We start from the raw sequence: 27,630 nt of genomic DNA on the forward strand, positions 1-27,630 counted from the left end.
AGATCCTGTTGCTTGGCCTCTAATAGGATCCTTCTCCTATTTAGAGCTACATTACTTTGTGCATTCCTTCCTCTTCTGCTTTAATCATTCCAGACCCAGCCGACTCGAGCTCGAGCCCCTGCATTTCAGACCATCTCCACTGCTCAATCGCCTTTATCTCTTGAGAATCTTGTGACATTTCAAATTCTCTCTTACAAAACAAAAACCCCTTTTGCTTTAATCCTTTTCTCTCTCTCTCTCTCTTTCTTTTATTCTTTTCTCTTTTTAATATATTTACTTTCTTTTCTCGTCATTCCTCATTTTCAGAGGCAAAAACTGTTTCAATCCTTTCAATTCTTTTGTGAAAACAGAGGGAAAAGGACAGACAATGAGATAAGACTTGAGAAGGAAATTGAGATGTTCTGGGGAGAGGGCAGGGCAGGGAGGGAGCAGTAGTGGGGGTAGGGGTAGGGGTGGGGGTGGGAGAGAGAGAGGGGTTTGCAGGGAGCAGGGGTTGGGGCAGGGGAGAGAGAGAGAGAATCATATACTATATTTTTTTTTGCTTATTTTAAAACCTCATCCACCAAGAGATCTGTTCATGAATGATTTTTCTGCTAATTTTTATTATTTTCCAATCTTGCTTCTTTGTTTTGGGGTGTGTCTGTGTATGTTGGAAGTGGGATTGAGGTGTGAAACATTTACCAATATTGCTTTGTTTCTTTAAAATGTTAACATCTAATTTGTAGCTATAGTTTGGATGTTATCTATTATGGGATTGTTAATTTATGACTCAGCTTGTTAGCACTGTACAGAGTACGGTTTTATTGCAAGATGTTCTTACCTTTCCCAAAGAGTGGCATTATCCTTTGATTCCATCTTCTTGACTAGTTTAGTGTCTTGGCGTAGACACTAACTAGGTGCTTTGTAGTCTATGTGAGGTGAGAGTCTGGGTTTCCACTGGGGGCATTGGGTATGTCTTTTTTTTTTTTGAAGAGTAGAATATGACCCTATTTAACTGTTGTAATATGGGTTCAAGGGTAAAATTGTCATAGGGGTAATATTGTCCTTGTACCTATTCCAGAACATTCTTTCTCTTGTTATAAATAAAGGACTGCTGTAGTCACTCTGACTCAAGCCATTATTCAAGGATTTCAACATGGCATCAGAGCCAAAAATCCGAGAATATGGGACCTAATTTCCTTCCTTTTTTTTCTTTTTTCTTTCTCTCCATCGTGATCTCGATCTAGCAGCACCACCGCCTCCACCACTCGCCTACCGCCAGCAGCCACCACTTCCGCCAGCCCTCCGCTAGCAACCACCATCACCGCTAACCCTCCGCCAGCCCCCAAACAGGCATCCGCCACCTTCCCATACCACCGTCTCCTTCCCGCGACCCCTACTTTTTTCCCCTTTTCATGGGAGTCTTCTCCAGCCTTGCGACCTTTTTTTGGCCCCTTGGTGGTGAGTTGACTCCCACCAAGGGGCCTTTATTAGCCATATTTTTACTGCCTATGCAGTAAATTCTTCTGCATTTTTTTATTAGTTATTGAGTATTTCCCTTTAACCAGCCACCATGCCTGACCACTCTGAGATCACGTCGGCTTCCTCTGGCCCTGACAGCACGTCGCAACAGGATTTTGTTCCGTTTCCAGCGAGCCCTATTAAATTAAATGGGGCCAATTACCTGCTGTGGTCTCATTCTTGCTTGTTTGTTATCGGTTCCCGTGGTCTCTCTGGCTACATCACTGAAACCTCTGTCAGGCCTACTGATGCTGGTCCTGCCCAAGATAGGTGGATGAATTTCAACTTCTTGGTTATGTCCTATTTGGTTAATTCCATGGAACAAGAGATTGCTGGTCGTTATCTCCTTCTTGATTCGGCGGCCAAGATCTGGAAGACTGCCTAAGACACCTACTCTCAAGTAGGCAATGCAGCCCAGTGTTATGAGCTTCGTCAGAAAATCCACTCGACAAAGCAGTTGGAGTTATCATTGTCTCAATATTATAATAAGATGTGCATAATGTGGCAGGAACTTGATTACTTAGGCACCTTCACTGCCACCTGCGATGTTGATGCTACTGCTCTCCGGAAGTGGGAAGATGGATTACGGTGTTTGATTTTCTAGCCGGTCTTAATATTGAGTTTGATCAGATTTGAGCAAATATTCTGAATCGGGATCCTCTTCCTACACTTGAGCAAGCGTATGCAATTCTTGCAGCCGAAGATAGCCGCCGGACTGCCATGATTACTCCTGTTACTCAAGAATGCTCAACTCTTATTTCTAGGACTTCTGCTCCTTCCCGTGGGAATTCTTCCCGCCTTTCTAATGGTGATCGTCCTCCTATTAAGTGTGATCACCGTGGGAAGGATTGGCATACCAAGGAGTCAAGGACAGATGCTGGAAGCTACATGGTCGCCCTGCAGATATCCGAGGGCGTGGGAAAGGTGGTTCTAATCGTTCAAATACTGCCCGGGCAAATCAAGCAGCTACTGATGAGCAGCCCTCTGATCCTTCTCTTTCCCAGGTTGTGGAAGAACTTCAGAAACTCCGGAATATGATGACGCGGTTGGATACATCTTCATCTGGGTCTCCTTCTTTGGCTGCTTCGGCTATTTCCTTGCTATCTGATCCTCCTACCACTTCTTCTATAAGTATTCATTTGGTAGGAATTGTACCTCAGTCATACCTGAATCTTGGGTCATTGACTCTAGTGCAACCGACCATATGACAGGTTCCTCTTCACTCTTTCTGAAATATTTTACTTTATCTGGTCATAATAAAGTCCGTGTTGCTGATGGGTCTTTTTCCCCTATCTCGGGTAAGAGATCCATTAAATGCTCTTCTTCCCTTTGTCTTTCTTCTGTACTCCATGTTCCTAAATTTTCTACTAATTTATTATCCATTAGTAGTATCACTAGGGACTTGAACTGCAAAGTAATATTTTTCCCACTCACTGTTTGTTCTAGGACTTGGAAACGGGTTGTACAATTGCTTGTGGTAAGGTGGCTGGTGGTTTGTATGTGCTTGATAGTTCGCCGGCAGCATTGACATCCCAGGCCTTATCTTCTGATTCTACTTCTACATTGACTTGAATTAAATAAGTGGCATTGCCGTTTGGGGCATCCACCTTGAAGTGCCTTATCTACTTTATTTCCCAGTTTATTCAAACAGTGTAACCTGAATAATTTTTCATGTGATGCTTGCACTCTTGCAAAACAAACTCGGAATGTTTATCCTATTTCTGATCATCGTAGTGTGACTCCTTTTGGATTATTAATTCATTCTGATGTATGGGGCCCTGCTCTTTGTGTGCCTATATCTGGATTTAGATGGTTTGTCACATTTATTGATTGCTATAGCCGTCCTACTTGGGTGTATTTGATGCATAGCAAGAGTGATGTGTTTGCTTGTTTTTGGTTGTTTCACAAAATGGTTCAAACTCAATTTGATGCAAAAGTTAAAATTTACGGTTTGACATTCTGACAATAGCAAGGAGTACATGGATGGAGCTTTTTGGGCATATTTGGACACTCATGATATTATTCACCAGACTTCTTGCGTTGATACTCCAACCTAGAATGGAGTGGCTGAACACAAGAACAGACATGTGCTCAAGGTGGTCCGCTCCCTTATGTTTGCCATGAATGTTCCTCCCCGATTTTGGGGAGATGCCATTTTGTAGCCACTTACCTGATTAGTCGTCTGCCTTCACGGGTCCTAATTGGTCGCTGCCCATTGGACGCTTTATTGGGATCTTCCACTTTCATTGTTCCACCAAAGATATTTGGCTGTGTGGTATTTGCTAGAAATCATCATCCTCATGGGAAGTTTGATCCCAAGGGGCTTCGGTGCATTTTTCTTGGATATTCAGCCACACAGAAAGGGTATAAATTTTTCACCCTCCTACAAGGAAGTTATTTGTCACTATGGATGTGGTCTTTCGGGAGCCTGAACCATATTTTGCACCATCGGTACCTCTTCAGGGGGAGATTTCAAGGGATGAAGATGTACCTCTAATAGCTCTATTGGATGTACATGTGCCTACCATTGAAGATGCATCTGTTGAATTGGAAGATGGAATTACCAGTCTAAAACCAAGGTACTAAAACTCGGAACTCGGTACCAACTCGGTCCCTTGAAAAATCAAGTCGAGTTGAGATTTCGCCGAGTTGGTGCATTTTTTTTTTCCCGACTCGAAGCCTCAACTCGGTGGGTTTTAGACCTAGTTTGGGTTTGAAACCTGATATTCAGCCTATTTTAGGCCATTTAAACACAATGGTACTATCAGATTTTGCAAAAACAAAGTCCAAATAGGAGTTATGTACCGGTCAAACTTAATTTTGTGTGCACGAATGTTGTCAAAATCGCTCTGAATGAAAATATTTTCTTGGACATCAAAACAAATGAATATTTTACCGCACTTTTGGTTTTTAGCAATGTTTTACCATATTAAGATTTATGAATTTTTAGATTTGAGAACAATCCCAGCATTAGAAAATTGAAAATTGCACCTATCGTCGAAAATCTAGTTTTTGTTTTTGAACTGGGGGGGGGGGGTTGACTTCTTTTCCTTTTGGAATTTTATTTTTTAACAATTTTTATTAGATTCAAATAGGGGGGTATTTGCTTATTTATGAATAATATCTTAAGTATAAAACTTTTACTTAAATGATATTAGGCATAAATAAGTGTCTGTCTTAGTTCCTGGCCTAAATAAGTGTCTGTATACCAAGGTTTACATAGATAGGTGTCTGTATACCAAGATTTTCCACCAAGATCTTGAGATCTGGCACTCATATAAAGGAGTTTGGGTCGAGATTCTCGAGATCTCTAGATCTCGGTCGAGTTGTTGCACTTTTGCAACTCGTATGCCAACTTGTCTCGGTTTCTCAAAAAACCGAGAAACCTCGTGGAACTTGGCACAAAGAAACCACCACCACTGCCCCACACAATCAACACCTGCTCCAAGTCCTAATCATCCTTCTGGTAAGCCTTCTGATCCAAGTCTTGATCTTCCTGTTGCAGTCGGAAAACCCAAGCGGAGTTGTACTCAACACCCAATTTCGAAGTTCGTTTCTTATAACTCTTTAACTCCTTCATTCCATGCCTTTGTTTCTTCTTTATCTTCCATCTCTTTTCCTAACAACTGGTAGGAAGCAATAGTTGAACAGAAATGGAAGGCGGGAATGGATGAAGAAATGCATGCCCTGGAGAAAAATAGAACATGGGATATGGAGGTTCTTCCACAAGGAAAGAAAGTCGTTGGTTGCAAATGGGTCTTTGTAGTAAAGCACAAATTGGATGGGACAGTGGACAGATACAAAGCGAGATTGGTTGCCAAAGGGTTTACCCGAACCCATGGGATCGATTATCAAGAGACCTTTGCTCCTGTAGCAAAGATGAGCACTGTGAGAGTAATTATTTCTCATGCTGTAAACCAAGGCTGGAGTCTCCAACAACTTGATGTCAAGAACGCATTCTTACATGGAGAGTTGGAAGAAGATGTCTACATTGAGATACCTCCAGAATTTGCTTCACCGGACACTCAGGGAAAGGTGTGCAAGTTGATGAAAGCCTTATATGCCTTAAAGTAATCACCCCGGACCTGGTTTGGTCGTTTCCATAAAGCCATGGTTGCTAATGGCTATAAGCAAAGCAATGCTGACCACACACTGTTTGTTAAAAAAGTGGGACAGCATATCACTATTCTGAATGTCTATGTAGATGATATAGTGATCACTGGAAGTGATGCACAAGAAATTCAGAAGTAAAAGACCTATTTGGGTACAAAATTTGAGGTCAAAGACTTGGGAAGATTGCGGTATTTCTTGGTAATAGAGGTTACCTATTCAACTAAGGGTATATCTCTTTCCCAAAGAAAGTATACTCTTGATTTGTTGAGTGATATTGGGATGCTTGGGTATAAGCTTGCCGATACACCTTTGGAGCCTAGCACACACTTGAAGAGTAAGGAAGGTGATCTCGTGGATAAGGGTAGTTATCAGAGATTGGTTGGGAGATTGATATACTTAGCCCATACCCGACCACATATTGCATCTGCAGTAAGTGTAATTAGTCAATTTATGCATGGTCCTTACTCTTCTCACTTGGAAACAGCATACATGATCCTAAGGTACTTGAAGTCTTCTTCTGGTAAAGGAATCCTATATTCTCCACACAGTCATCTCCAGGTAGAAGCCTATACTGATGCAGATTGGGCAGGCAGCCCTGATGATAGAAGATCAACATCTGGGTATTGTACCTATGTTGGAGGAAACTTAACTACTTGGAGGAGCAAGAAGCAGGCAGTGGTTGCTCGGTCCAATGTTGAAGCTGAATTTAGAGCTATGACACAAGGAATTTGTGAACTTCTCCGGCTCAAGAGACTTCTTCAAGATCTAGGGATGTCTGTTGATCTTCCTATGCGACTTTACTGTGACAGCAAGTCTACAATCAGCAATGCCCATAACCTAGTCCAACATGATCGCACCAAACATTTTGAGATTGATCGGCATTTTATCAAAGAAAAGCTGGAGCAAGGAGTCATTTGTGTTCCATTTGTCCAGTGATCAACAGGTTGATATTCTCACTGAGGGAATTAGTAGTAAATTGTTTTGTTCTATTATTAGCAAGTTGGTCATGTTTGACATGTATACACCAACTTGAGGGGGAGTGTTGTAAATTTGTAATCAAGGTTCGAAAACTCGGGTCTCGGTTCCAACTCGGACCCTTGAAAAACCGAGTCGAGTCGAGATCTCGCCGAGTTGGTGTACTTTTTTTTTTTCTCGACTTGAAGCCTCATCTCGGTGGGTTTTAGACCTAGTTTGGGTCAAAAACTTGGTATTTAGCCTATTTTAGGCCATTTAAACATAATGGCACTATCAGATTTTGCAAAAACAAAGTCCAAATAGGAGTTTCACTTAGTGGGAAAGGAGGACAGACATACTTATGCTAGAAACCAGGTAGACATAGACAAACACACTTATTTATGCCTAATATCATTTAAGATATTATTCATAAATAAGCAAATACCCCCTTATTTGAATCCAATAAAAATAGTTAAAAAATCAAATTCCAAAAGTAAAAAAAGTCAACCCCCCAGTTCAAGAACAAAAACTGGATTTTAGGCGGTAGGTGTAATTTTCAACTTTCTAATGCTAGGGTTTTTTCTCAAATCTAAAAATTCCATAAACCTTATTATGGTAAAACATTGCTAAAAACCAAAAGTGCGGTAAAATATTCATTTGTTTTGATGTCCAAAAACTATTTTCATTGAACGATTTTGAGCATTCGCGCACACGAATTAAGTTTGACCGGTACATAACTCCTTGATATAAATCAGATTTAAGCAATCTTGGACTTGTTAGAAAGCGTAGGAGGAGGGAACATTTGTACCCTAAGTTAAGGTGGTGGAGATATTAAAAGGGGAGTGAGTCCCTAAGAACATTTACTAATAATGTGGCCCAACAAGGAAAGTGGGACTTAGAGGAGACACCAATGCGATGTGGAACAAGATGATGACGTGTATTAAGAGGGTTGCCAAAGATGTGCTAAGGGAAGCGAAGGGTAGTTGTCTGGCCCCTAGGGAGACTTGGTAGTGGAGTGATGAGGTCCAAGCAACCATTAAGACAGAAAAAGATTGTTTTAAGACATGACAACGGCCTAAAGAAATAGAGGATAAAAAGAGGTATTATGTTGCCAGAAACGTAGCTAGGAAAATTGTGGGGATGGCTAGGGCGAAGAAATATGAGGATCTCTATAGCAACCTAAACACAAAATAAGGGGAAAAAGGTATAGATAATATAGCTATTTCGACCAGGTGATGTGTATCAAGGGTGATGATGGAAGAGTGTTGGTCAGGGATGAGGACATCGTGAAGAGATGGGATGAGTATATCTGTGACCTACTAAATGGAGATAGGTCGGTTAGAAATTAACTGGACGATTATACTATTCAACTAGACACCACACGTCATGGATACGTTCGAGAGATTAGTGTGGCGGAAGTTATAGAAGCCTTAGGAAAAATGAAAGCAGGCAAGACACCCGGCCCGGATGAGATTCCAATAGATGCTTGGAAAATCCTAGGAGACTGTGGGATATCTTGGTTATCCAACCTGTTTAACAGGATTTTGATTACAAGGAAGATGCTAGATGAATAGAGGAGAAGCATTGTAGTCCCGATCTATAAAAATAAAGGTGATATCCAAAGTTGCAATGACTATTGAAGCATAAAGCTAATGAGTCACTCTATAAAACTTTGGGAGAAGGTTATTGAAGCTTGTTTGAGAAGAGAGACTCACATCTCGGTAAACCAATTTGGATTTATGCCATGTAGATCCACGACAAAAGCTATCTACTTATTGAGGAGGCTCATGGAAAGATATAGAGATAGCAAGAAGGATCTCCATATGGTCTTTATTTACCTAGAAAAAGCCTACGACCGAGTCCCTTGAGATTTAATCTGACATGTTCTAGTGAAGAGAGGAGTCTTGAGTAAATATGTGGATGTAATTAAAGATATGTATGAGGGCATGGTGACTAGTGTGAGATCTGTGGGAGGTCAGGGCAAGGAATTCCCAATTACAATTGGGCTACATCAGAGATCAGCCTTAAGCCCTTATCTATTTACATTTATCATGGAAGACCTAACCAAGATCATTCAAGACGAGGTCCCGTGGTGTATGCTCTTTGCCGATGATATCGTTTTGGTGGATGAGACAAAATCAGGGATTAACTCCAAGTTAGAGCTATGGAGATCAACCTTGGAATCAAGAGGCTTTAAGATTAGTAAGTCGAAGGCGGAGTATATGAGGTGTAATTTTAGTCATACTATGATGGATACTGACATGGTACAAATTGAGGAAAGAGAGATACCGCAAAGTGACTATTTTAGATATCTGGGGTCAATTATAAATAAAGAAGGTGACATAGAGGATGATGTTTCACAGAGAATTAAAGTTGGATGGATGAAGTGGAGAGGCATGTCCGGAGTGCTGGATGATTGACGTATTCCTTTAAAGTTTAAAGGAAAGTTCTATAGGACTATTGTACGACCAGCTATGATGTATGGGGCAGAATGTTGGGTAGTTAAGAAGTGTCATATTGAGAAGCTATGTGTAGCTGAGATGAGGATGTTAAAATGGATGTACAGAAAAAACTAGGAAGGATAAAATAAGGAATGAACGTATTAGAGTTGACTTGGGAGTTGCACCAATAAATGACAAGCTCCGAGAGAGTCGTTTGAGGTGGTATGGTCATGTCCAATGAAGGCCTAGGGATGCCTCAGTAAGGAGGAGTGATATGATCTGGATTGAAGGAGCTAAAAGAGGTAGGGATAGGCCTAAAATGACCATAGGAGAAGAAGTGCGAAAGAACATGCAAAGTCTAGGTCTTGTACCAAGTATGACCTTAGAACCTTTTGGAGGGCAAGGACCCATGTAGCAGATCCCATTTAGGTGAGATTCTCTTGACTTGCTGGGCTGTGCCTTTTTCCTCTTACTTTCATCCTTCAATTTCATTTTCCTTTATAATATTTCATCTCTTTTCCCCATCTCTTTTTTGTTTAGATCTCAGTTCATCCTCGTTGTTTTGTTTGGATCCATATCGCAGACCCCATTAAGTTGATATAAGGCTGTGTTGTTGTTGTTGGTGGTCGTGCGTCGTTTTGGTTCTATTGTGTGTTTCCTTGGGACTGAATGAACAATTCCCTATTTGGGAGTTTGGCATTTTTCTTTGTCATGTTTCCTGTTGGGTTATATGGAAGGAGAGAATAAAAAAAAAATGAATGATAAAAAAACACCTCTTCTAGAAAGTTTCATGAAAATTTGGAGACCAGTGTTGATGGGGTGGGTATTATTATGTTCTGTTGATTTGTTGTACTTATAAAATGTCCCATACATTAAATGAGTTGTGATAATAATCTATTTATTGATCTCGTATTTGTAGTTCAGATGAACATGTTAAAGTTTAAATTTTGACTGTTGCAGGTACTCTTATATGCTGCTGTCATAATGGTTCTCATATTTCCTTTTGAAATCTTTTATCTATCATCTCGCTACTACTTTTTAAGGACGCTTTGGCGGATAATGCTTCCAGTTCAAGTAAGTTCTAGAATTTAGTATTATTTATTTCTTATCCATTGTTACTTTTTAAGTTCATATTGCCTGCTGCTCTTTCAAAATCTGTTTATTTTGGACAGATGCCATCAATGTCTCTGATGCTTCTATATTTGTCAAGGAAAAATTAATATTAAGTTATTCCCCTCGCCTAAAAGCTTGTTCTATGAGATCTGGTTCTGAAGTTCTAAGGAACAAAATAATTTGAAACAGGAGTTTTTTTTTTTTTTTCCTTTTTTAATTTGAATTTTCTTATAGATTAGTATTGCTATAATTTCTTTGATTTTCTGTAGGAGTATGTTTAATATCTACGATAATTTTATTTACATTTAGGAGTATCAAATTTCTTTTGGTCTATGTAGTGCTTTGCACTTAATCTAAGGAATGCTTGATTAATACAGGCGATAACATTTTCTGACTTTTTTGTTGCTGATATTCTAACCTCCATGGCAAAGGTATGCATCCCCTATGCCCATAAATAGTCTCCCCTTGATCTTTCTGCATGTCTCCCTTACTTTTGTTAAAATAAGGCAGGAACTTTTTTTTTTTTTTTTGGGTGAATGGAAAATTAATTAAGGAAAAAAGCAGAGTACAAAGATAGAGCCAACAGCAGGACACATATGGGACCCCTATCTAATCACCAAAACAACCATAAAACAAAAAAAAAGGGTGTACCCCGTGCACGAGGCTCCTGCCACTGCGGGGTCTGGGGAGGGTCATAATGTATGCAGCCTTACCCTTACTTCCGCAGAGAGCTGCAGACTAGAACCCATAACCGCTTGGTCACAATGGAGCAACCTTACCGTTGCACCAAGGCCCACCGTAAAAAAATAATCAGAGGGTGATACGTCAAAACAACCATAAAGGATGATACATCAAAAGACAGAGATGGCGAGAAAACATCAATCAAAGGATGTTACATCAAAATCCGGGGAGGGGTAAAAACATCAATAAAATTATGATACACCAAAAGCCAGGGAGGGGCAGAAACAACACCAGTAGAAGGATGATACATCAAAAAGTTGGTAATTGGGGAGAGATGAGTTGAAGGTTTAGGAAGATGTAAGATGCCTATTTCTTAATGTGTCTGGGCTCTTTAACGAATGGGAAGGAGTTTATTTTTTATTTCAAAAGAGATAGCTTCCCATATCTATTCTGTAGTACGTGAGTAGGAGGTCCATCTTCTATTTCTTTCCCACCAAATATGATAAATCACAGAACAAAAGGCAAGCTTACCAATAGTTTCAGCGATTGACTTACCATTAAATTTTTTTAAAACCACATCCATTCTCTCTGAAAAGGAAGGATATGAGGCCAACACTTGCTAATGATCCCATTCCAAACAGATTTAGAAAATGGACATTAAAAGAATAGGTGATCCACAATTTCCTAGGAGTTCCAACATAGACAACAATTAGGTATAGAAATGTTTCTCTTGTGTAAGTAGAGATAATGTCAAAGCACGCCAAGCAGTGAAACTATGTTTGGGAATATTGAAATTGAACCATACAATCCTATGCCAAGGGACTTTTTGAGGATTTGATCTAATCAAATTCCGGGTTGAAACAAAGGTGAACTTCTTTGAAGAATTTCCTAGCCATAAAACCAAATCACCACTCCCTCTTGGTCTCAACAACGTAGAAGGAAGAGTAGACCAAACCTCAATTAGGTTATGAAAGTGTAAGGCCCTGGATGCCAAATCCCATCTCTGATAATGGAGGAAATCTTGCCATCCTATCAGATCCAGCCTCATTTATGATTCCATCCCCATATCTAGAAATGTGAACACCATTTAGATGCCAATTTTCTAGCCACAAATAGGTATCGCATCCATCATCAATGCCTGAACGAATGGTCTCTAACAAGGTCTTTATGCTTAAGAATTTTCCTCCAAGCCCAAGATGCATCAGTTGGGCAAGTGACAGTCCAAATGGAATCTGATTTTAAGTATCTTGAATGTACCCAATCTCTCTCTCTCTCTTGCCCTTACATCTTAGGCAGTGAAATCAGAGATACCGGGGGGACCGGTGAGCATCTCGCTCCCTCGCTCTCTTCTCAAGTAGGTAAAACAGTGAGTTTTCGACTGTATCGGAGATAATTTACTCCCTACGGAGCATCTCCAACAGTCTTATTTTTAGAGCACTCTTGGTCGACTTTTGATGAAGGACTAGGAACCTTGCCCGATCTCTCCTGAGCTTCGGGAGTTGCTGTCGGCAAGGCACAGCTTCCCAACGAGATCAGCTACCGGTTTTGAAGCATATCAAGTTCATTAACCTTGAACTGTGGACTTGGCGGAAAAACCCAATTCTCCGAGTCTCTCCATTTCTCCCAAACCCTGTCTCGCTGTTCCCTTTTCCTCTATCCCCATTCTCTATACCCCCGTCCTATCTATTACCTTCTCTACCACAACCGTAAAAAAAAAGGTTCAGAGTGAGATTGCTTTACCTCCCTCCGAACCAGAGCCTGAGTAACTTATTTCCAGATTCAACGGTGGGATTTCTCTCTATCCCATTCTTTAAACCCCCGCAAGGTTCCTTCCCACCCTGTTACCAGTGTTGAGATCCCTCACTAATCCCCCACCCCTCAGCAACAAACCCTGAGTAACCTATTTCCACCATCAAATCCTCCTCCCACGATTTGCCTATACCCACACCCATCGTCGACTATACCTATATACACCCCCAAACCAGAGCCTGCTATCCTGGATCCTCTGCTGTTACCTTTTTCCCATTCCTACCCCTCCGTTACCCTCTCCCCATTCCTAAACCTGCCGCCCAACTAGTGTCACTAGGGTACAAGATCAGAACCGCTATCCCAGCCCAACAAACACTGTCCGGTTGCAGATTTGGAGGCAACATGGCTTTCTCTGGTGAGGCATTCGTCGGTCTCGTGTAGGATGGTTGGTGTTGTTCGAGGCCCTTTCCCTGTGCTTTGTCTTCAAGGGAAGGGTCCATCGTTTTTTGGTTGGGGATCATTGATCTCCACTCTGTAAGGGACATCCATATCTTTCCCTTTTGCACCAGCTCCCTTGTCTTGATTTTTGTTTGCTATACTTTGCCAACGCTTTCTCTCCTGCTATATATTTCTCTGTTAGTGTGCTGTTTCAGTTATTTGTTGCTTCATCCAATCTGATATTGGCTCTTGTTTCTTCTACTTACTCTGTTAGTGCTGTGTTAAAATCATAAAACCCTTTCTTGTATGTATTGTTCACCTATATGTGGTGTTTATATTGGTTGTCCTGATATTTGATTTCCTATTTTCATGTGCAAGTGATTATCTGTTAATTAATTTTTGCATGATATTTTGCCATTCACTAATAGGCTGAGACGCTATAGTTTAACGTGCTAGAAGCCGTTATATTTTTGTTTTATATTGAATCCATCTGTTTCATTTTGTTTGGCCTGGATAGCATTTTTATATATGTCATGTTGTAGTACTTACCCCGCACAACACATTGAACTACTTGTTTACTTTACAATCATTATTCGTTTAGTTGTAAGCAGTGTTTTACCATCTATGTGCCTCACTTAGCTTGATTATGCACCATTTTTTTTTCCTTTTGAGAGTGTAAGCAGTCTTTTAATGCAGCAAGTGGATAACATTCCTATTACATATATCTATTTTCTTATATTTGTGCGTTAGGTCGACAGCCGACACTTCAATATATTCTGCCAATAACTTTTTGCATGGATCCTTTGGTGCTTTGATTTCTTTTATCTTCTTCTCATGTCTTTCCACCCTCCTTTTATTAGGGCGTCCCCCGTGAGCGACGCACTGTGCTGATGCTCGAACACGGTGATAAGTAGTAGACAAGGGCAAGTGAGGAAATTTTTCAGCCCAGAAGCGTAGGATTAGATTAGCATCCTAGAACATTGGATCCTTAACGGGTAAGAGCCTGGAGTTGGTAGATGTTATGAGGAGATGAAGGGTAAATATCGGATGTATCCAAGAGACTAGATGGAAGGGTAGCAAAGCTAAGGTGTTGGATGACTTCAAACTTTGGTATTCGGAAGACCATGGTAATAGAAGCGGAGTGGGCATAATTGTGGACAAAGACCTAAAGAAGGATGTAGTAGAGGTCAAAAGACTAGGAGACAGGATTATGTCCATCAAACTAGTTTTGGAGAAAGATGTTGTGAATATTGTTTGCGCCTATGCAACCCAAGTCGGATTGGATGAAAGTAGTAAGCGGCTATTTTGGGAACAAATGGATGATTTAATGCAGTGTTTTGGCCAGGATGAATCGATCATTATTGGAGGTGACTTGAACGGACATGTTGGGAGTGGATCGTAGAGGATATGAAGGTGTGCATGGTGGTTACGGGGTTGGTGAGAGAAACGGGTCCTCAATCCTAGACTTTGCGGTAACTTATGATCTTGCCATTGTGAATACTTTCTTTGAAAAAAGAAAGGAGCAGTTAGTTACCTATAAAAGTGGGGGAATCATTCCAGCCAAATAGACTTCTTCCTTAACAAGAAGGGTAGACAAATTGGTGTGTAAGGACTGTAAGGTTGTCCCTAGAAAGAGCCTAACCACCCAACATAGGTTGGTGGTCTTGGACATGGATCTCAGTGCACAGAAGAGTAAGAGGAGGGAACCTATGTTCCCTAAGGTAAAGTGATGGAGATTAAAAGGGGAGCCTCTAAAGACTTTTTCTGATAAGTTGGTTAAACCCTTAAAGTGGAGCTTTGAGGGAGACACCAATACTTTGTGGAACCAGATGATGAGTTGTATGGAGAGGGTTGCCAAAGATATGCTAGGGAAAGTGAAGGGTAGACGGCAGGCCCCTACGGAGACTTGGTGGTGGAACAATGAGGTCCAAGCAGCCATAAAGTCCAAGAAAGATTACTTTAAGACGTGTCAAAGGACTAAGCAAACAGAAGATAAAAATAGGTATAATGATGCTAGAAACGAAGCTAGGAAAATTGTGGGGATGGCTAGGGAGAAAAAAAAAATGAGGATCTCTATATCAACTAAACACAAAAGAAGTGGAAAAAGTTATAGATAATATAGCTAAAATGAGAGAAATGATGAGTAGAGATTTCGATTAGGTGAGGTGTATCGAGGGTGATGTGTTGGTAAGGGATGAAGACATTGTGAAGAGATGGGATGAGTATATTTGTGATCTACTAAATGGAGATAGGTCGAGTAGAAATCACTCGGACGATTACATTGCTCAACAGGACACCACATGCCATAGATTTGTACGAAAGGTTAGTGTGCCGGAAGTTAAAGATGCCTTAAGAAAGATGAAAGCTAGCAAGACACCAAGTCCAGATGAGATTCCAATAGAAGTGTGGAAAATCCTAGGAGATTGTGGGGTATATTGGCTTACCACTTTGTTTAACAGGATTATGAACACAAGGAAGATGCCTGATGAATGGAGGCGAAGCATTGTCATCCCGATCTACAAAAATAAAGGTGATTTCCAAAGCTGCAATAACTATAGAAGCTTAAAGCTAATGTGCCATACTATGAAGCTTTGGGAGAAAGTTATTGAAGCCCATTTTAGAAGAGAGACTAATATCTCGATGAACCAATTTGGCTTTATGCTAGGTAGATTCACGACAGAAGCTATCTACTTATTAAGGAGGCTCATGGAAAGATATAGAGATAGCAAGAAAGATCTTCATATGGTCTTTATTGACTTGGAAAAAGCCTATGACCGAGTCCCTAGAGATCTAATTTGGTATGTTCTAGTGAAGAGAGGGGTGTTGCGTAAATATATAGATGTAATTAAAGATATGTATGAGGGCGTGGTGACTAGTGTGAGATCTATGGGAGGTCAGGGCAAGGAATTCCCAATTATGATTGGGTTACATCAGGGATCAGCCTTAAGCCCTTATCTATTTACGCTTCTCATGGACGGCCTAACCAAAAGCATTCAAGACGAGGTCCCGTGGTGTATGCTCTTTGCAAATAACATTGTTCTGGTGGATGAGACAAAAACAGGGATAAACGCTAAGTAGAGCTATGGAGATCAACCTTGGAAACAAGATGCTTTAAGATTAGTAGAATGAAGACGGAGTTGATGTCGTGTAATTTTAGTCAGACTATGATGAATACTGACATGGTGCGAATTGGGGAACGAGAAATCCCTCAAAGTGACTATTTTAGATATTTGGGGTCAATCATAAATAAGGAAGGTAACATCGAAGATGATGTTTCACAAAGAATTATGGTGAGATGGTTGAAGTGGAGAGGTGCGTTTGGAGTGCTATGTGACCGCTGTATTCCTTTAAAGCTTGAAGGAAAGTTCAATAGGACTGTTGTTAGACCGGCTATGATGTATGAGGCAGAATGTTGAGCAGTTAAGAAGTGTCATATTCAGAATCTATGTGTGGCAGAGATGAGGATGTTAAGATGGTTGTGTGGTAAAACTAGGAAGGATAAAATGAGAAATGAGAGGATTAGAGTCGACTTGGGAGTTGCTCAGATCAATGACAAGCTCCGAGAGAGTCGTTTGAGGTGGTTTAACGGAGGCCTGGACGCCCTAGTAAGGAGGAGTGATATGATCTCGCTTGAAGGAGTTAAAAGAGTTAGCGACAGGCCTAAAATGAGCATAGGAGAAGTTGTGAGGAAGGACAGGCATAGTCTAGGTCTTGTATCAAGTCTGACCTCGGATAGAGCCTATTGGAGGGAAAGGATCCATGTAGCAGACCCCATTTAGCTGAGATTCTCCTTGCTTTCTGGGCTGTACCTCTTTCCTCTTACTTTTATCTCTCTTTCTTTCTTTTTTCCTTTTTTCTTTTAGTTTCCATCTTTCTTTTGTCATTTCTCTTTTTTCATATGCTCATTACCCCCCCCCCCCTTTTGTTAAATTGTCTTCCTTTTTCTTGTATGTTTTGGATCCCTATAGCCGATCCCATTAAGTTGGGATAAGGCTTTTTGTTGTTGTTTGTTGTTGGTTTATGTTCCAGTAGAATGGTGGAATGGGTATTGGAATATTTTATGAGGCATCAGCAAAAATTTTGGTTTTATGTGCTTTTGCATGAATCTGTGATTTTACCTAATCTTGTCCATACATTGCTAATATGTTGGCAATATTGAGATTCTGAGAATGCTCATGAGGAACTGAACAAATAACACTCTAATGTTATAGATTTCAGTGAAAAATGGAGAAATTTTGCTAAATGATTTCTATCTGCTTGATCGTACAGTGGTGCACTCAAAAAAGGTTTCCATCATTACTGAATCTTATGCTCAAAATTTGAACGGAAGGTTTGGGAGAAAAGACTGAAGAGAATCAAATTTAAAAGGGTGAAAAGGTCTTATATACCCTTGCATTGAGGCTTGGTGATATGAGTACTTCAAGTTTCCCCCAAATAATTAGATTAGGCCCTCAAACTTTACATTTTTGTTTTTGCTTAAACTCTTTTAAGTCTCTATTTTACATTTGTTGTAATTTTCTTTCATAAGTCTATTTTACATTAGGTGTATTAATTTCTTTCTCTTTGGGGAGGGTGTGGGAGATTTTGAAGGATGCAAGAGCTACCAATCCTCAATTTAGTCATTTACTTTTGTGGGTAGAATGTTTGGTGGTTCTTGTGATTATTTCAGACCAAAATCATGATTTCTTCTTTTATTGTTTTCTGTGCCTAAATCTGGTAGGGTGTGTAACAGTTGCTGAAATGGTTTCGAGCAAGTGTTATGCTGCGAGTTCTATGACCATTGTGAGGAACAAGGTAGAATACCTTCCCAAAGAGAATAAATTTGTCCTTACCTCGAGATCTGCATTCAATGTTCCTCTGATCCATGGATGATTTCAAGTCTTGTACTTCATTTTTCATTCCGATGTGGATCAGTTGTGAATTTAGAAAAGCAAAGATTGCATTAAATTGGGATCTGAATGTAGTACATGGCCTAACAAAACTCACGAAATAGCAGTTGCTTTATGAATGTCTAAATATTATGACTACTATAAGGTTAAAACAGATATATCAAAGGAAGTTGGGTCTCCTTTAGTTATGTGGCTGTGTCTGTATCTTGGAAGCTGTACCAGAAAAATATATGTTTGGTTCTCTTCCATTCCAATAATTTTTTCGTACCTCTTTTAGATTGGGAGATGCTCATAGTTTCATACAAAGATTGTTTCTGTCCCTTGTAGCATTTTTTGAACATTTGTTAGCTCATACTGGTATATGGTGGCTGCATATTATTCTTAGTGATTAAAAAAATAATGATAATAAAATAAAAACAATCATTCTTGTTTTTTTTAGTCTATCTAAACTCCTCTTTAATATTCACAGTGCCATGCAGATCTCAAATTCATCCATTATGACATATTTTGACATTTCTTTGGAGTTTCTTGACTTTTTTAATAATTTCATTGTATGCTTAATTCATATGGATATAACTATGCTGTGGCCTCATTTTGTGTCAGGACCTTGTTTATGTCTGATTTGATCCCTAGAAAAATTGCTCATTGCAAAACATGGCCTCTTAATTCCAGATACAAATATCTCTTATTGAGCTTCTCTTCACTGCCTAAGAATCAGTGGCATTTTGTTCTTCTAATTTGGAAATATAAAGACTTAATTCTAATATTGGTGTATTATTTCCATTTGTTCTTTTCACTCATTCATGGTATTGCTTGTAATTGTTAATAATGTTCAGGTGCTTTCCGATTTAGAGCGTTCTGTCTGTCGAATGGTTCATCGACAGGTTAGTGTTCAAATTTGTAGGCAGTTCGTTAGCAAATTATGAGTTAAAGGTTGCTCCCAATTTCTTACTCCAACCAAATAAGTTGATACATGTTTCATCCTGTATAATGCCTATTGCTTTAACATGCTGCATCGCCTGTTCATTAATTTGCTTCCAGTTATCTTCTTTGTGGTATTCTTCAGTTTATATTCTCATCCTTATGCAAATGACCATCATTCTTACACTACTGCAATGACGATCCATGTTAAAACAACTAAAACTGAATGACACTGTTAAGTGCTTTTCTTGACGCCCCCCCTCCCCAAAAAAGTTTCTGTTTCTTTGGCGCGGATCATGTTCCACCATCCCTCTGTATGTAGGATCATGCTTTTAGTTGGCCTTAATGACTTTCTCACAACTTTCAACCAACTCCTGCTGTGGTATTCAATGAAAACATTTAGATTTAGACCAGTAGACCACTGAGGTTAGACTCTTGAAGGTATATCGTCATATTGAGTTAGAAGCAGAACTATGTTTTCGGTTTATATTTCATGTATAATTGCATCTTCTCTCACGTGGATGCAGAGATTATTTATATGAAAATTGTACTTTGATTGTATGGTGTTGTCTGAGGGTTAATATAAAACTCCTAGTAGTTAGATCTCTATCAGTCCTGGTTGAGCTTTTATTGATGTTGGTTTGTTTGCTAACCAATTTATGAAAGGGAAGGTCACGTGGCTTGACATTGACTTGACTCATTGATGTAATGACTTATACAGAACAATAGTAAAGCCTTGTAGTATGGAAAACCTACCACTTATTAATAAGTGATGGATTTAGTAAGGGTGTTTTAAGCGGCACCAAGTTGAGGTGATACCTTGGCCCTTGAAGCTTTGTATATTTTTAATAGCATTGTGACCCAATTTCTCTTGAGGATATCCTCTATTCTTCATTTTATTCTATTTTTTTTTATTTTTTTTATATTGGTTGGGATGGGGTGGATTTATTGGTTGGTAGGGGTATTAAATGTATAGTGGGGAAAATTGGAAATGGTTTATATTGGTGGCAATTCTCAACTCTGTTTCACCTATTCCCAAGCCCTGCCAAACTAATGAGGCCGTTATCATGTGCGACCAGTTAGTCTCATTATTTATGGGCTGGGTGTTAGAATGTTGGAATATTGCTGTGAGGGTAATATGGGAAAACATGTTTGTAGTTAGGGGTGTGCTTGTAATTTCAAAACTTAGATTCAATATAATAGAGTTGGGAGAGGTCAATGACTCTCTAACTCATTATCCCAAACTCATTTCTTTTCTCCTCTTCTCCTTCTTTCTTGCTCTGGTTTAACTCGATCGATAACCTCAACTTGGTATCAGATAAGAGTGTCAATTTAAAACTGAAATCGACCGTTTAAAACGGATTAAACCGTGGAAAATAGGTTCAGTCTTGGTTTTAAAAAGCTAGAATATTTTCCTGGTTTGGTTCGTTTTCATGACTAAAACCGTAGAACCAAACCAAATTACCTATTATCAAACTGAATAAGGAACCGGGTACAACTATATTCTTTTTACTATTTCAATCAACATGGATGATAAATACTATTCCTTTTTAATGTTTGAAAACAATTTTGTGGATTACTAGAGTACCAAATAAGGGGTTTTTTCTTGGTGAAGATGTAAAAAGTTGGCTGAAACACCTAAAATAAGACCTAAACTGCATATGAAATTGAATTAGGAACTGAAACCGAGTCGGTTCGGTTTTCGTTTTAAAAATATGTTCTTATTCTCTGTTTGATTCAGTTTTGGTTTCTATATTTTGTATCTTGAACCGAACCGAAACCGAATCAATTGACACCCTTAGTATCAGAGCCGAGGTGTGGCAACTTCGGTGTGTCTCTGAGGATGGAGAAAATTCCTCCGGGAATATCTCAGTTCCCACTTGTGCTTCCTTGTGAAAGGGGGAGATTGTTGGGATTCCATGCGAAAGCAACGATTTCACATCGGATGTGAGTAGCCTGATGTGAAGAGGCTTATATCCTATTTAGCTTAACAGTTTGAAATCAAGATCTGGGTACTTTGTGTTGATGTTGTTGATGTATACATTGATGCTGCCCTTCCCTAACAGTTCGAGCTTTTAGGTGAGATAGTATTGAACATGGTATCAGAGTAGGGAGGTCGATTGTTCGACTCTTGGGAAGTGCATCGGAAGAGTTTTCCCGATATTTCTTCTCTCTTGGTGCCTCAGGAAATGCCGTGTCAGCTCTAGGTGTGAGGACCATGGGATCTTGGCCTGCACGTGCGGGGGTGTGTTGATGTATACATTGATGCTGCCCTTCCTAACAGTTCAAGCTTTTAGGTGAAACAGTAAACGAAGAGATGTATACATTTATGTAGCCATTCCCTTACAGTTCGAACTTTTAGGTGAAATGGTTGAACTACGTACCTTAGGTAGCAAAGCTCACTAAGAACTACTTGCCTTAGGTAGTGAGTATCAGACCAGGAGGGTCAAGTGTTCGACTCCTGGGAAGTGCAATGGGGTTTCCCGACACTTCTTCCCCCTCGGTGTCATGTGTGGGCACAGGTTGTGCCGTGTGCAAAGGTCCAAGATTGGCATGCACGTGTGGGAGGTGTTGTATACATTTACATTGACCCTTCCGTAATAGTTTGAGTTTTGGGTGAAACAGTAGCGAACACTTTGAAGTAGTTTTTAGGAATTGAAGTGTCACAGATATGTCAGAGAAAATGTGTGGGATCTCTTGAAAGAAACATGGATGTTAGGGTGCAAGCCAGAGAATTCTCCCATTAATCCAAATCATAGGCTAGGGGAAGATAGTGGTCATCCTTTGATTGCTGCAGGGAGGTATCAAAGGGTTGTAGGAAAATTAAATACCTCTCTCTCACTCGTCCAGATATTGCATATATTGTTGGAGTGGTTACCGGTTAGCCAGTTTATGCATGCTCCTAAATTTTGTCATATGGATGCCCTATACCGCATTCTTAGGTACTTGAAGTTCAATCCAGGAAGGGACTGTTGTATACCAGACACAACCATTTAAAGATTGAGGCTTACATTAGCGTTGATTGGGCTGGCTCCGTGACTGATAGTTGGTCTACGTTAGGGTGCTGCTCCTTTGTAGGTGGAAATCTGGTTACTTGGAGAAGCAAGAAGCAGTCGGTTGTTGCTAGATCAAGTGCTGAAGCAGAATTTAGTGCCTAGCACGTGGAGTTTGTGAACTCTTATTGTTTAACAGGTTAGTTCAAGAATTGGGATTTGAATTAAATGGTTTGATGAACCTATACTGTAACAATAAGGCTGCTATCAACATTGATCATAATCCTGTGCAACATGATCGGACAAAGCATATAGAAGTTGATCATCACTTCATGAAGGAGAAGATTGATTCCAAGGGTATCTGCACTCTCTTTTTGAAGAACAGAGATCAATTGGCTGTTGTGTTAACTAAAGGGACAAATGCTCTGCCGTTCCATACCCTTTTAATCAAGGGGCATGTATGATCTCTGTTCCCCAGCTTGAGGGAGAGTGTTAGAATGTTAATATTGCTGTGAGGGTAATATGGGAACACATGTTTGTATTTTAGGGCATACTTGTAATTTCAAAACTTAGATTAAATATAATAGAGTTGGGAGAGGTCAATGACTCTCAAAACTCATTCTCTCAAACTCTCTTCTTTTCTCCTCTTCTCTTATCCTTCTTTTTCCTCTTCTCCTCCTCTCTTGCTCTGGTTTAACTCAATCAATAGTAACCTCCACTTGTTTGCCAGTCCAAACTTGTCCTATTGCCTACTTAACATATTTTTTCTCAATTATAAATAGGCTGGACTGGGGCCTGCCTACTCCCTGCCTGTTTAATAAGTGGGTGACTGAACCCACCTGGTCATGCTGTTGACTTTTAGGAGCACAAAAGGATGAAGACGGCTCCTTAAGGGTGGCTTGAAGTTTGCTTGGTATAAGAGAGGTATGTTGGAGGAATGTTTCTAGCAACTCACATCTTTAAAAGATTGTGGGACTATTGGAGGTTGAGTCATGCTTTGGATGAAGCACTCTGAAAGTTATCTATAAGGGTTTCATAGCCTTTTCTTTGGAATAAGATATTTGGGAGAATCGTTGCCTCGTTGGTGGACATCTTTCTTTTGATATAATATGGTCCCCTTTCTTTGGTGGCTTGTTCCAATGACTTGGTGACAACAACAACAACAACAACTAAATGGGGTCGGCTACATGGATCCTTGCAGGGCAAGGATCCAATGACTTGGTGACCTAGCCCCTTAATTTAATGCTTTGATTAAAGTGGTAAGAGTAAGTGATATCCAAATCTAGAATAAGGGCATGAATAAGTCGTCTACAAGGTTTGTGATAGTTTCCCTTCTATAAGATAAAAAATGGGGTGGATATGTGAATATCGTTGTTATCGTGATCTTGGTATTAGCGCAGAGAGCTAATACCGAGAGCACAGTGAGGAGGGTATATTAGTCTATTTAGTTATTAGGTTGTTTCTTTTATTTATTTAGGTGTTTTACCCTTTGAGTGATTACATAATGAAGGTTTAGAGGAGAGTAACACATATCGTGGAACTCCCCAGTTCTGCAGATTCTCGTCTCCTCTTCTCTCTCGGCTTCTCTTCTTCTTCTTCTTTTTTCTTCATTAGTTTACATGGTATCAGAGCTGTAAGGACTGCTACAGATTTCGTGGATCACTGCTTCCCTTATCTACAGCATTCGATTGAAGTTTTAAATATTTTTTGAAGACATGAAGCACTTGCGGTTTCTTCTATTTTTTGTTTGAAGGGGTGCAGCACCCTATGCTGTTTTTTGGATTTGTTTAGAGACTAGTTCATGCTATGAATTAAGAACTAGGTCTCTCTTTTGTTTGAGGAATATTTGAAGGAGTTTGTTAGATGAAGTGAAGATTTTGTCAGGGTTTTGGTTGAGGAGATCGATTGCTGCCTCCACTGTCTGTATCGGATTTTGTCAGGGTTTTATTTGAGGGAATTGATTGCTGCCTTTTGCTGCCTCTAGTGACTTCTATCAAGGTTCTTTAGTTTTTATCGATTTCTGTCCCTGTTTTCAGCATTCTTCATTCTATTTTGTCTTCACTTCATCAAGTAGATCATGGGTGATGAGTTGAAATCTGTTGAAGGTTCGTAGTCAGTAACAACAGAGATTTTTTCTTCCTCTTCCAATCGTATTACCAAGAAGAAGTTGGAAGGGGTTACCAATTTTTTGCAGTGGAAGAAAATTGTTCGGCTAGTGTTAACTGGCCGTGATCAGCACAAACACCTATTCGACACTAAGCCTGAGAATGACCCTTCGTGGGAGACAGTTGATGCTCGAATCTTGGGACAAATGCTGAATTCTATGGATCACCAAATTGTGGACTTGGTGACACACATTGACACAGTGAAGGAGTTGTGGGATTATCTTAATGTTTTGTATTCTGGACAAAACAATCTTTCCCGCATTTATGACTTGTCCCAAGAGTTCTACAGGGTTGATAGGAAGGGTCGTATTTTGACCCAGTACTTTGCTGATTTTAAGAGAATGTATAAAGAGCTTAATTCCTTACTTCCTATCACTGCCAATGTGGAACAGATGCAGAACCAGCGGGAACAACTTCTTGTCATGGGATTTTTGGGAGGTCTTGGGAAGGAATTTGACTCTGTTCGCTCCCAAATTCTGGGTGGTGATAAGGTCGCCACTTTGTCTGAAACGTTTTCCAGGGTTCTTCGTGTTTCTCGGGAACACACTACTAATGGTGATACTTCAGCGCTGGCTTCTTTTCCACCCAACCGTGTGCCCAACAGTGGGGCTGGTAGTGGTGGTAATGTCAGTTCTGGTGGTGGTGGTGGCCGTGGTCGTGGTGGTGGGGCTAGTGTTTCTAGTAAGGCACCTACCTTGGGTACTCAGGGTACCTCTGATGTTTCTGGTGGTTCCGTGAGCACTTGTCATCATTGTGGTCGTCCAGGACATATCCAACGTTTCTGTTGGAAACTTCATGGCAAACCACCTCAGCAACAGTTTGCCAATTCTGCTACAGCTGATTCTCCTGTTTCTCCACTGCCTGAGGGTAAGACTGTGAAGATGTCTAATGATGAATATGCCTGTTATACACAGTTTCAGATTTCTCAACTAGCCCAGCCTCCAATTGCGACCTTTGTTCAGACAGGTAATGCCACTGCATGCCTTTCGACTGTCTCTTCCCGTCCCTGGATCATTGATTCAGGGGCCTCCGAGCACATGACTGGCGTTTCAGGTATATTTTCTTCTTTTCAGCAATCCTCTTCGAGTGTCACTTTAGCTAATGGTTCCTTGGCTAAGGTGACTAGTACTGGTGCTGTCCATATTACACCTTCACTTTCTTTGTCTTCCGTTCTTTATGTTCCTGATTTTCCTTTTAACCTTTTCTCTGTTAGTCGGTTTATTAAATCCCATAACTGTTCTGTAACCTTTTCTTCTGACTCTTGTGTATTTCAGGATCTTTCGTCGAAGTGGATGATTGGTAGAGGTCGTGCATCAGGGGGACTTTACATATTTGAGGACACTTCATCTATGGCGTGTACCGGTGTGGCGTCACCCCACTAGATTCATTGTCGTTTGGGTCATCCTTCGTTGGAGAGTTTGAAGCTTCTTGATGGTCGTTTTCGGTCAATTTCTAGTTTTAATTGTGAGTCATGTCAGTTTGGGAAACTCCACCGTGCGAGTTATCCACCTAGAGTCAATAAACGGTCTGACCAACCACTGTCTTTAGTTCATTCAGATGTTTGGGGTCCATGTCCTGTCGTTTCCACTTTGGGTTTTCGTTACTTTGTAACTTTTGTTGATGATTATTGCAGGGTTACCTGGATCTATTTAATGAAAAATCGTTCTGAGTTATTTTCTATATTCTGTGCATTTGTGAATGAATTGAATAATCAGTTTTCACACTCTTTGCGTGTTCTTCGTAGTGATAATGCTAAGGAATATTTTTCTGCTCCTTTTGCTGATTTTATGACTCGCGTGGTATTATTCATCGGTCCTCTTGTGCCTCACCCAAAAATGGTGTGGTGAGAGGAAAAATAGACATTTGATGGAGGTTACTCGTTGTCTCTTGTTTGAGATGAAAGTGGCTAAATCCTTTTGGGCAGATGCTGTTTTAACCTCGTGTTATCTCATTAATCGTATGCCTTCTTTGGTTTTACGTGGTGGTATTCCTTTTTCTTTGTTGTTTCCTTCTGCGCCACTATTTGTTTTGCCACCACGTGTGTTTGGTAGTGTTTGCTTTATTCGTGATCATCGTCCAAGTGTTTCCAAGTTGGATCCCAAGGCTCTCAAGTGCATGTTTGTTGGTTATTCTCGCACTCAAAAGGGTTATCGTTGTTATTCTTTTGACTTGCGAAAATATTTTGTTACAGCTGATGTATCTTTCTTTGAGTTTACACCGTTTGTTCATTCTTCTAGTACTATGTCTGACTTGGATGATGATATTCCTGTTACTGTTGTTCGTTCTATTGTTCACCATGCTCCGCAGGCTGCCTCATTATCGACACCTCAACCTAGTGTGTTTCAACGTCACCAATGGAAAGTATGTCCTTGGACCCCTGCTACATCGACTTCTACGCCATCTCCTACTTTGCCGGCAGATCCTGTGATAGGTAATGATCCTCCTCCTTTGGAACCTTCTTCTGATCTTGATATTCCTATTGCTCGTCGTTAGGGGGTTAGGGCCTGTACCCAGCACCCCATTTCTAACTTTGTTTCCTGTGATGGTTTGTCTTCCACTTTTCATTCTTGTTTACATACTGTTGAGAACCATCCTGTTCCTAAGTCTGTCGCAGAGGCATTGTCTAGTCCTGGTTGGAGGGCTGCTATGGGTGAGGAATTATCGGCATGGGAAGAAAATCAGACTGGGATCTTGTTCCCCGGGGAAGACTGCTATTGGTTGTCGCTGGGTGTATGTGGTGAAGGTGAATTCTGATGGGTCCTTGGCTCGCTTGAAAGCCCGTCTGGTTGCCAAGGGGTATGCCCAAGTATATGGTGTGGATTACTTGGATACCTTTTCTCCCATGGCAAAGCTTACTTCTGTTCGTATTTTGATATCTCTTGCTGCTACTTATCATTGGCCCTTATATCAGCTTGATGTCAAGAATGCATTCTTGCATGGTGATTTGCATGAAGAAGTTTATATGAAGCAACCTCCTGGGTTTGTTGCTCAGGGGGAGTCTGGCTTGATGTGTAAATTGAAGAAATCTCTCTATGGGCTGAAACAGTCCCCTAGAGCTTGGTTCGGCAGGTTTACTAAAGTTGTGTTAGAGTTTGGGCTGACACGGTGTGATAGTGATCATTCTGTATTTTTCCGCTGTTCTGAAGGTGGAAAATTGTTTCTTGTGGTTTATGTTGATGATATAGTCATCACAGGAGAGGATGTTTCTGGAATTGATGGTTTGAAGGCACACTTGCAGCAGAAATTTCAGACCAAGGATTTGGGAAGGCTGAAATATTTTTTGGGTGTGGAAGTTGCTCAATCAAAGAAAGGAATCTCGCTCTCACAGCGGAAATATGTTCTTGATCTTCTGTCAGAAACAGGAATGCTAGGCTCTAAACCTCTAGATACTCCTATGGATCCTAATTTAAAACTTGTTGTAGAGGATGGTGAGATTTTAGGTGATCCAGAAAGTATCGGAGGCTTGTTGGAAAATTGAACTATCTCATAGTGACTAGGCCTGATATAGTTTTTCCGGTTAGTGTGGTGAATCAGTTTTTGTCTGCTCGGACATCTCATTGGGAGGCTGTTGTGCATATTTTACGCTATCTTAAAAAGGCTCCTGGACGTGGTCTTCTCTACAGTGATCATGGTCATGGGCGGATAGTAGGTTTTTCAGATGCTGACTGGGCAG

General features: G+C 40.3%; 1 protein-coding gene across 3 annotated transcripts in view; it reads left to right on the top strand.

Annotated features, from left to right (window-relative positions):
* The window catches only part of LOC122646778 (SPX and EXS domain-containing protein 5-like), a 54,187-nt gene that overhangs the window by 14,313 nt on the left and 12,244 nt on the right, over positions 1-27,630 (top strand). For all 3 annotated transcript variants that reach the window (XM_043840377.1, XM_043840378.1, XM_043840379.1), the window contains 3 exons: positions 9,969-10,082; positions 10,499-10,552; positions 18,715-18,762. In XM_043840377.1, coding sequence (XP_043696312.1) covers positions 9,969-10,082; positions 10,499-10,552; positions 18,715-18,762 — 216 coding nt within the window. The remainder of the gene's footprint in view (positions 1-9,968; positions 10,083-10,498; positions 10,553-18,714; positions 18,763-27,630) is intronic.

The sequence above is a fragment of the Telopea speciosissima genome, chromosome 11 (genome assembly GCF_018873765.1).
Source record: "Telopea speciosissima isolate NSW1024214 ecotype Mountain lineage chromosome 11, Tspe_v1, whole genome shotgun sequence".
NCBI classification, from domain to species: domain Eukaryota; kingdom Viridiplantae; phylum Streptophyta; class Magnoliopsida; order Proteales; family Proteaceae; genus Telopea; species Telopea speciosissima.